Consider the following 11344-nt stretch of genomic DNA (forward strand, 5'->3'; position numbering starts at 1 on the left):
TTGTCCTGCTGAAAGGTAAATTAACTTCCCAGTGTCTGGTGGAAAGCAGACTGAACCAGGTTTTTGCCTGTGCTTAGCTTCATTCCGTTTTTTTTGTCCTGAAAAATGTCCCAGTCCTTAACGATTACAAGCATATCCATAACATGATGCAGCCACCACTATGCTTGAAAATATGGAGTGGTACTCAGTTACAGTTGAAGTCAGAAGTTTATATACACCGAAGCCAAATACATTTAAACTCAGTTTTTCACAATTCCTGACATTTAATCCTAGTAAAAAATCCCTGTCTTAGGTCAGTTAGGATCACCACTTTATTTTAAGAATGTGAAATGTCAGAATAATAGTAGAGAGAGTGATTTATTTCAGCTTTTACTAGCTTTTCACATTCCCAGTGGGTCAGAAGTTTACATACACTCAATTAGTATTTGGTAGCATTGCCTTCAAATTGTTTAACTTGGGTCAAACGTTTTGGGTAGCCTTCCACAAGCTTCCCACAATAAGTTGGGTGAATTCTGGCCCATTCCTCCTGACAGAGCTGGTGTAACTGGGTCAGGTTTGTAGGCCTCTTTGCACGCACACGCTTTTTGAGTTCTGCCCACAAATTTTCTATAGGATTGAGGTCAGAGCTTTGTGATGGCCACTCCAATACCTTGACCTTGTTGTCCTTAAGCCATTTTGCCACAACTTTGGAAGTATGCTTGGGGTCATTGTTCATTTGGAAGAGCCATTTGTGACCAATCTTTAACTTCCTGACTGATGTCTTGAGATGTTGCTTCAATATATCCACATAATTTTCCTACCTCGTGATGCCATCTATTTTGTGAAGTGCACCAGTCCCTCCTGCAGCAAAGCACCCCCACAACATGATGCTGCCACCCCCGTGCTTCACGGTTGGGATGGTGTTCTTCGGCTTGCAAGCCCCCCCTTTTTCCTCCAAACATAACAATGGTCATTATGGCCAAACAGTTCTATTTTTGTTTCATCAGACCAGAGGACATTTCTCCAAAAAGTACGATCTTTGTCCCCATGTGCAGTTGCAAACCGTAGTCTAGCTTTTTTATAGCAGTTTTGGAGCAGTGGATTCTTCCTTGCTGAGTAGCCTTTCAGGTTATGTTGATATAGGACTCGCTTTACTGTGGATATAGATACTTTTGTACCTGTTTCTTCCAGCATCTTCACAAGGTCCTTTGCTGTTGTTCTGGGATTGATTTGCACTTTTCGCACCAAAGTATGTTCATCTCTAGGAGACAGAACGCGTCTCCTTCCTGAGTGGTATGACGGCTGTGTTGCCCATGGTGTTTATACTTGCGTACTATTGTTTGTACAGATGAGCGTGGTACCTTCAGGCATTTGCTCCCAAGGATGAACCAGACTTGTGAAGGTCTACAACTTTTTTTCTGAGTTCTTGGCTGATTTCTTTAGATATTCCCATGATGTCAAGCAAAGAGGCACTGAGTTTGAAGGTAGGCCATGAAATACAGCCACAGGTACACCTCCAATTGACTCAAATTATGTAAATTAGTTTATCAGAAGCTCCTAAAGCCATGACATTTTCTGGAATTTTCCAAGCTCTTTAAAGGCACTGTCATCTTAGTGTATGTAAACTTCTGACCCACTGGAATTGTGATGCAGTGAAATAATCTGTCTGTAAACAATTGTTGGAAAGCTTACTTGTGTCATGCACAAAGTAGATGTCCTAACCAACTTGCCAAAACTATAGTTTGTTTACAAGAAATTTGTAGAGTGGTTGAAAAACAAGTTTTAATGACTCCAACGTAAGTGTATGTAAATTTCCAACTTCAATTGTATGTGTTGTATTGGATTTTCCTCAAACATAACACTTTGTATTCTGGACAAAAAGTTTGTTTTGCCACATTTTTTTATTGTATTTTTCTTCCTCTCAGGCAACTGAGTTAGGAATGACGCCTGTATCTTTGTAGCGACTGGGTGTATTGATACACCATTCAAAGTGTAATTAATAACTTCATCCTCAAAGGAATATTCAATGTGTGCTTTTTTTTTAGCCATCTACCAATGGGTGCCCTTCTTTGCAAGGCATTGGAAAACCTCCCTGGTCTTTGTGGTTGAATCTGTAGATGAAATTCACTGATCAACTGAGAGAACTTACAGATAATTGTACATGTGGGGTACAGAGATGAGGTAGTCATAAAAATAACATGTTAAACACTATTATTGCACACAGTGAGTCCATGCAACTTATATGACTTGTTAAGCAAATGTTTACTCCTGAACTTCTTTAGGCTTGCCACAACAAAGGGGTTGAATACTTATTGACTCAAGACATTTCAGCTAATTTTTTTATTAATTTGTTAAAATTTCAAAAAACATTATTCCACTTTGACATTATGGAGTACTGTGTGTAGACCAGTGACAAATCTACATTTTATTTTTTTTGTATTCGGGCTGTAACGCAACAAAATGTGGTAAAAGTAAAGGGGTGTGAATACTTTCTGAAGGCAATGTATATACACTTTATATACAAAAGTATGTGGACACCCCTTCTAACTTGTGGATTTCAGCTATTTCAGCCACACCTGTTGCTGACAGGTGTATAAAATCGAGCACAGTCATGCAATCTCCATAGACAAATATTGGCAGTAGATTGGCCTTACTGAAGAGTTCAGTGACTTTCAACGTTGTACCGTCATAGGATGCCACCTTTCCAGCAAGTCAGTTGGTCAAAGATCTGCGCTGCTAGACCTGCCCCGGTCAACTGTAAGTGCTGTTATTGTGAAGTGGAAACATCTAGGATCAACAATGGCTCAGCCACACAAGCTCACCGAATGGGACCACCGTTCTGTGTCCTCGGTTGTAACACCGACTACAGAGTTCCAAACTGCCTATGGAAGAAACGTCAGCACAAGAACTGTTCGTCGGGAGCTTCATGAAATGGGTTTCCATGGTCCAGCAGCCGCACCCAAGCCTAAGATCACCATGCGTTGGCTGGAGTGTTGTAAAGCTTGCCGCCATTGGAACGCCGACTATGTCCATACAGATGGTTTGTCGAGATCGGTGGCGAAGAACTTAAACGGGCCTGCACAGACCCCTGACCTCATCTCCATAGAACACATTTGCGATGAATTGCCCAACATCTTGTGGCTGTGGAAGCAAGTCACTGCAGCAATGTTCCAACATCTAGTGGAAAGCCTTCCCAAAAGAGTGGAGGATGTTTATAGCAGCAAAGGGGGGACCAACTCCATATTAATGCCCTTGATTTTGGAATGAGAATTTCGACGAGCAGGTGTCCACAAAATGTTGGTTGTGTAGTGTACCTCTCTCAAAAATCTGTCACAGCTTTGGAAAATCTTATGTAATATGACATCATTAAAAAAGAGAAAAACATTCACAGAACTTGTTACAAAATACAGTTACATTTTATACTCCTTTGGCAATGCAGTAGTATATTCTACAGATCTTTTGTAAAAGGGGTGATACTAAAGCACATTCTGAGAGTTTAAGGAGTTTCTTTTGTAATTATTGTCATGCACATGACACTTGCTTTGGAAGTCACAGTGGCCTAGGAAATCTGCAACTTTGATTTTATTATAAAGATATGCTCTGTGAGCAAAAAAGTGAATTTCCCAAAATCTAATTTTATCAAGCACTAGCATACACTACACTGTGCTGAATCAATGAACTAATGCTGGCTCTTTCATCACTTGATAAAATATATCAGAGCTCATCCTTGAATTTCTGCGTTGCATGCGAGTACAGTCATTAGCTACATTTTGAGTAAACTTATCAACAGCTGTTAACATGACACCTAATTTAGTTAGGAAATGGCTGGGTAAATAATGGTTAATAGGCAATATCTCATTAAGCTAACACTGATGACAGAGTTAAATATACTTTGGGGATCATGTTGTATTTCATCTGCAGGAATTATGACGTGTACAAATTAACCCTGGTAATTATTGCTATGTGATATTCCTTTGTCAAACACCCTGGTTGCACTTCTCACCAGAAAGTGGCAGGCTTTACAGAAGCTGAATAGCTTTGTTCAAACAATATTGTCTAAAACATTTCAAACAAAGCAGATTAGAGTATGTACAGTAGCTACAGGTATGTTCTGTTAAACAGCAACAGTTCTTAAGAATTGGGGCTCTCAGCAGCCACCACGTTTCCTGTCCAAAGGAGGCATGTAGTAGGTCTTGAAAGCAGAGCAGTAGGACTCATCCCTTGGCTGTTGGGAAAAGAGACTAAGGTTATTAACAGAAATATGAACAACACATGGGTGAGTCCTGATACTGTATGCATCAAGGGTCTCAGAGTAGGAGTGTTGATCTAGGATAAGTGTTGCCTTTTAGATCATAATGCATAACATTACATGGACAGGGCGGACCTGATCCTAGAGCAGCACTTCTTCAGAGACGCTTGAAACTTACAGCCTCACATGTTCTGACATTAGGGTGGTCTTCCTTTAGCTCCACCTTATCTCAGCTCACTGGTCACCATAGCAACACCCACCCGTAGCACACGCTCCAGCAGGTATACATCCCACAAAGCCAACACCTCGTTTGGCTGCCTTTCCTTCCAGTTCTCTGCTGCCAATGACTGGAACGAATTGCAAAAATCACAGAACTTGGAGACATATCTCCCTCACTAACTTTAAGCGTCAGCTATCAGAGCAGCTTACCGATCGCTGCAGCTGTACACAGCCCATCTGTAAATAGCCCAACCAACCAACTACCTACCTACCTACCTCATCCCCATTTTTGTTTTTCTGCTCTTTTGCACACCAGTATTTCTACTTGCACACCCTCATCTGCACATATCACTCCAGTGTAAATTGCTCAATTGTAATTACTTCGCCACTATTGGCCTATTTATTGCCTTACCACCTTACTTCATTTGGACACACTGTATACAGATTTTTCTATTGCGTTATTGACTGTATGTTTGTTTATCCCATTTGTAACTCTGTGTTGTTGTTTTTGTCGCACTGCTTTGCTTTATCTTGGCCAGGTCGCAGTTGTAAATGAGAACTTGTTCTCAACTGGCCTATCTGGTTAAATAAAGGCAAAATAAAAAATAAATAATCAGTGGTCACCAACCTTTTGAGTACACTTTGTGTCGAAGTGCAAGCTGAGATCTACTGTTCTGATTTTTTTAACAACTAAAAATGCAACATTACCCTATTAAAAACAGTTCTGTAGCAATGAGGTTTGTGCAGTAGGCTATAGGCCCAAAACTATATCACCTCGTATTGGCTTTGCTTGACTTGCCAATGAATGTATTGTTCTTCTCAGACCATTAAAAAAAACCATTTCATTTGATGTAGTATGATCACACCAGTAACCGATTAGTTGTTGTATTACTTGTGAGGCACAGCTGAGTGAGCATACATTTAAATAGTTAGCTTCTTTAAATTTTACTGGGCTGAAGGAGCCTGCATCTGATGGTCAGTCTCAGCGGAGGGAGAGGGCAGCAGACTGAGGGTCCGCCTCAACGTCCCTCTGCTCTCCCTTTCCTCCGCTGACACTGACCAAAAAGGGACACCGTCTTCCAGCTGATGGCGAAACTCAATTTGCACCGCATTATTTCTACCTCATGCACAAATTCATGTTGTTACTCCTATGACCAGAGAAAGTGAAATATTCCTCAATCTAAAAAAAGACCCAAGCTTATCGATACACTTTCCTACTCATTCATTGCCGCTGCAGTGCTGGTTGTAGCGTGAGTGGAAGTAGGGAGAACGCACATTTTATGGCTTATAAGTGTTGAATAGAAAGTGTTGACAGTGCAGAGTAAAAACAAACATGAACTCACTCATAAAAACAGCAACTCTGCTGTAAGTTGTTGACAGTCTCTCTCTAGTCATGGTTTTAAAAGTTTAGAAATCTCACAGTATCAATTTCGCTGTAGCTTTCATTTTTTACATTTTAGTCATTTAGCAGCCGCTCTTATCCAGAGCGACTTACAGTAGTGAGTGCATACCCCTCTGATAACCAGGTGGTGAATCGCATCTCTGCATGTCTGGCAGACATATCAGTGTGGATGACGGATCACCACCTCAAGCTGAACCTCGGCAAGACGGAGCTGCTCTTCCTCCCGGGGAAGGACTGCCCGTTCCATGATCTCGCCATCACGGTTGACAACTCCATTGTGTCCTCCTCCCAGAGTGCTAAGAACCTTGGCGTGATCCTGGACAACACCCTGTCGTTCTCAACTAACATCAAGGCGGTGACCCGTTCCTGTAGGTTCATGCTCTACAACATTCGCAGAGTACGACCCTGCCTCACGCAGGAAGCGGCGCAGGTCCTAATCCAGGCACTTGTCATCTCCCGTCTGGATTACTGCAACTCGCTGTTGGCTGGGCTCCCTGCCTGTGCCATTAAACCCCTACAACTCATCCAGAACGCCGCAGCCCGTCTGGTGTTCAACTTTCCCAAGTTCTCTCACGTCACCCCGCTCCTCCGCTCTCTCCACTGGCTTCCAGTTGAAGCTCGCATCCGCTACAAGACCATGGTGCTTGCCTACGGAGCTGTGAGGGGAACGGCACCTCCGTACCTTCAGGCTCTGATCAGGCCCTACACCCAAACAAGGGCACTGCGTTCATCCACCTCTGGCCTGCTCGCCTCCCTACCTCTGAGGAAGTACAGTTCCCGCTCAGCCCAGTCAAAACTGTTCGCTGCTCTGGCACCCCAATGGTGGAACAAACTCCCTCACGACGCCAGGTCAGCGGAGTCAATCACCACCTTCCGGAGACACCTGAAACCCCACCTCTTTAAGGAATACCTAGGATAGGATAAAGTAATCCTTCTAACCCCCCCCCCCCTTAAAAGAGTTAGATGCACTATTGTAAAGTGGTTGTTCCACTGGATATCATAAGGTGAATGCACCAATTTGTAAGTCGCTCTGGATAAGAGCGTCTGCTAAATGACTTAAATGTAAATGTAAATGCATACATTTTAATACTTTCCCCCCCCATACTGGTCCGCCATGGGAATTGAACCCACAACCCCGGCGTTGCAAGCGTCATACTCTACCAACTGAGCCACACGGGACTTTCTTTTATGCCTGCTACATTACTGCAGACACGGTAATCTGAGCCATCTGATTGGCCAGCGGTGGGCATATAGTGCTACCCCCGGGAAGGCAGAATTTGTACCTTCTGACAAATAAAATGGGAACACGTTGTCCACCCGGCGCACAGGACAGCTGAATCGGGTGCACATACCGCAAGACGAATTCAAAAAATAGAATGCCTTGGAGATCGACCAGTCAATAGCGATCGACTGTTTGGAGACCACTGCTTTATATGATGTGCAATAAAGTAATGTCCGTACAGGACTTTTGTCGTAGGGAGTAGCCTTAGGGATGTCTTAAAATAGGGAGTAGCCGTAGGGATGTTCTAAAATGTACACCGTAATGGAGTGTGTTTACCTTAGCCAACCGCAAGTGGCACTTTTTTGACGTGATGACTGGAAGGGGGGACCCACGGTGAGTGATGGTAAGAGCTGTACCAGGGTAGGTGATCTGGGGTGCAGGCACTACCACATTGAGCTTTGGTAATTCCACTGGATAATGTTGGGCGTTGCGTCTGATCCGAGGCTCGGCAACATGCTTTATGTTGTGCTGCAAAACAAAATAATATTAGGCCATCATGAGAGACTTCCTAGCAGGGCATCATAGCAGGGCAAAGTGCATCGCAATTATGGAATATTTGGTACTTTTTCCAGTATGTAGCCTATTATTACATGTTATCCTAATCTTTGTAATGGGGTTTTCATTACTTATAAAATCTGATGTAGGGTCAACCTTTTGGACCTATTTTTAAGCGATGTGGCCATCTCTTACCTGCCTCCTGCCCTGTCTGGCCATGCGCCACACGTGATCCACAGAGTTGGGGGTCCCACTGCTCTGTCCTCCCTCTACAGTCCCAATGGCCCTGTGCAGACTATCAGCTCTCCTCTCTGCCAGCCTGAGACAAGAACCAAAGAGGACAGGAGGGAAGATAGCATTTACCATATGAAAAATGTATCTTACACACTACAATTTTAAGGCACAGTACAGTATGTCTGTATTTTCTATCCAGTACAGTGCGTGCTTACCGTAGCTCTCTAAAATAGGCGTGTTGTAGCGCCGCTCGTGAGCCAATGCGCTCCTCTGGGTCGTAGGCCAGCATCTGGTAGAGCAATGACAGACTGGGCGCAGAACAGTTTGGGATGAGCCGAGAGATCCCACTGCCCTTCCGTGGAGGGAAGTCAAAACGCATCGCCCTAGACCTGTCAACAATAATGTACAACAATGTCACTAAGGACAATGGTTTCCATTGAACATACTGTGAAGGCATTGGTCTCCATTACATGAGAAACGTATATAACGCAGCCAAAGTAAGAAACGTACTGCCTGAATTTTTGAAGAAGACTGCTGTCAGGTGTACCCAAAACATCATGGATCTTGGTCACCTGATCCAACTCGTTGGTACCCGGAAACAGAGGGCTGAGACTGAAATATAAAAACATGATAATCTGTGATGCCATCAAGGCTACTTACACAACAGTATGTGTTCATGAATGTCTGGCTTTGACCATAGAGGAATACATATATCACTAAGGCTATAACCTAATTATAATACTACATCCTATTTAGTCAGCTTTTTGGGTATGCAAGGATGGAAAGTACATAAGCAGTATGTAGTTTGAGAATTCGGTCACAGCCAATGACAAGGTACCTGATGATCTCGTAGAAAACACATCCTACACTCCACATGTCCATCTTGTGTGAGTAATAGCCGTCTGTAAGGAGGCACTCTGGGGCTCTGTACCAGCGGGTGGAGATGTACTCTGTGTAGGGGGGCTTGGAGTGCAAACTCCTGCATGAGCCAAAGTCTCCTAGTTTGAGCACATCATGCTATGGAAGCAACCAACAAAGTCATGGGCAACATATGGTAAATAACGTAACAGTAACAGTTCTTATTTACAAATTAGCAGGCAAGGTTTTCAGCATCATCAGGTTTTTTTAACTTACTTTGATTAGAATGTTCTCTGGCTTAACATCACGGTGGAAGATCCCATTGCTGTACGAAGGTAACAAAAGAGTAAAACTGTTAACTTTTAGGGGAAGCAAAACAATTACCCTTAACCCCCCCGTAAGAAATGTAAACTAAAAAGCATTATTGGACAAGCTCCCATCCATATTTCATTCTTACCTATGCATGTGATCGAGTGACTTGCAAAGTTGATACATGTAGTGTCTGATTTTACTTTCTGGCAAAGGTTGTTGCCTCCCTGCAAGTGAGACAAGTTAGCAATACACAAGATAACAGAATGAGAAATAGTCTTTGATGTACTGTAGTTACAGTTATGGTAAAGGTTTCATGTCATTCACAGTAGCAGTTTCCCTGTGTGTCTGACCTCGTATGTACTCATAGATGTTCATCTCCATCAGCTCACATACCAAGGACAGGGTCCCTGATTCTTTGTCACTGTAACACATTGAATGAATCAGACAAAATTATCCTGTTATAATTCAGTTCAGGCCTCACACATACAATGAAAACGACTGTGACAAACATTGTACTCACAATATCAATTCATGCAGCTGAATGATGTTGGGGTGAGGGTTCAGTTTCTTCATGGCCTGGACTTCTCGCAGGTTGTTGGCCTGTTCCAGGCTGAGCAACAAAAAACAAAACACGTTTATTACGTGTAACTTAATCTTTCTATTGTAGAGAACATGTCTCATGACTCATTTTCAAAGATGCAGGCTTAAAAATTCTTGCCACAAAACTTAAAGCCACGTTGTCCCTCGCTGACCTCACTTGGTCAGAGTATGTTGAAACCAATATACACATCAATGGTTGACACCCAGTAGGATAAGGTAGGGGTGTCATGCTGCTGGCTCGAGTTTCAAGGCAAGGGTCCACGTACAAAGAGGATGCCATGCACCTGAAGGCAAGCAGCAGGCAGAACCATTATATACTTATGGGCAACACACATGATAATTACCTGCTGAGTGACTGCTTCATCGTTTTACAAGCATAATATTTCCCATCTTTCAGGCTTTGAGCCTTCACCACTTCTGAAAATGTCCCTTCTCCAATTTTCTTGATTATCTTGTAATCTGCATAACAACAAAGGAGTTGAGAAAAAACATGCAGCTATCTACAGTAGCTGTATCTAGCTAACGCTAGCGTACTGTACTAGTTTCCTAACGTTAGTAGCTAGCTAGCTAACGTTAACTACTAGTACCGTTAGTACAGGCAAACAATTCGATCAACTTACTATCCATTCTTCAGAGTGTACACTGCATAGAAGTAAATTATCCATAACGTTACTAGCTAACGTTAGTCCAATATATAAATAACACATAGCGATATTTTCATGACACATTGTTGTCAAAGATTTGTATAACTAATCTCATTGTTCTATCTGTGGTGTTGTGGCATGCATTTTAGCTAGCTAACTCCAAGATTGAAAGGCTTGGGGGAAAATACGCCTTGCTGGTCTCTAGCCTAGCCTAATGAAGACATTTCTAATCTCTACTACTAGCTAGCCATGTTAGCTGGGCCGTCACCTTGGTAACCAGGCACGCCTCACCCTCAACTCTGACCTAAAAGGTGGATGATTTGAAACAAGAAACGTGTCTCGTTACATTGGCTGGCTATCTATTTCTGACATTGGACTCACACTCAATGATGTATGCACACTTTTACTGTTATGGACGTCCAAATGCCTTTATTCTGCAAATAGTATAACAATTGTGTTTTTGCTCTATTACAAAAGGTCTGCACACATCAGTCGCTCGAGCAGAGAGATGGAGCCAAATGCAACATAGCTTACCAAAAAAATGAACAAAACATATATTTCCTATAACGTGGAGCATGTTCATGTAAACATGTTGTTCGTTTGAATGCCATTTTGCGAAGTATTGATCTCACCTTTTTTCCAAAGAAGCTTGCTTAAAATGAGCTCAGATCTATTTCGATTGTACGACGTTGTATTGTTATATATGTCCATGAAGCTTTTCCAGTCGATACTATGCGTTTTGTTTGCTTTGCGAATGCATGCTCTATTTTTCACACCAACAAGCCAATTTGTGTAATACATAATTATACGATAGCTGACGAAGAGAACGCATTTAGTACAACAATGCCCCAAATCTACCGTTAATTTGTATCTTGAAACACTCCCAAGTAGCAGCGGGTGACCATCACCTGGCAGCGTCAACCAACAAAATTCATCATTGCGTAATGTAAAGAATTTTCGTCAAATGTCTGCGCATGCACGTGCACAAGCGTGTTTGTGTGCGCGAGAGTCCATGCTCGCGTGGTATTTTTGATTCAAACAGGATTCCGTACAAATCTAGACCGCGCATG

General features: G+C 42.6%; 1 protein-coding gene across 3 annotated transcripts; it reads right to left on the reverse strand.

Annotated features, from left to right (window-relative positions):
- Positions 1-2602: 2602 nt before the first annotated feature.
- On the reverse strand, positions 2603-11211 carry LOC120023695 (MAPK/MAK/MRK overlapping kinase-like). Of its 3 annotated transcripts, none has more exons than XM_038967750.1 (12): positions 10907-11211; positions 9975-10089; positions 9551-9640; positions 9381-9451; positions 9176-9254; positions 8995-9043; positions 8699-8877; positions 8371-8472; positions 8076-8249; positions 7822-7945; positions 7408-7599; positions 2603-4204 (listed from the first exon to the last, which is right to left on the reverse strand). In XM_038967750.1, exons 1-12 carry the CDS (start codon positions 11073-11075, stop codon positions 4127-4129), a joined length of 1422 nt encoding a protein of 473 aa, XP_038823678.1. In that variant the 5' UTR covers positions 11076-11211; the 3' UTR covers positions 2603-4126. The 3 variants fall into 3 exon arrangements, with proteins under 3 accessions (XP_038823678.1, XP_038823679.1, XP_038823680.1); XM_038967751.1 differs by lacking the exon at positions 10907-11211 and adding an exon at positions 10251-10537; XM_038967752.1 differs by lacking the exon at positions 9975-10089.
- Positions 11212-11344: the final 133 nt, after the last annotated feature.

The sequence above is a fragment of the Salvelinus namaycush genome, chromosome 28 (assembly GCF_016432855.1).
Source record: "Salvelinus namaycush isolate Seneca chromosome 28, SaNama_1.0, whole genome shotgun sequence".
NCBI classification, from domain to species: domain Eukaryota; kingdom Metazoa; phylum Chordata; class Actinopteri; order Salmoniformes; family Salmonidae; genus Salvelinus; species Salvelinus namaycush.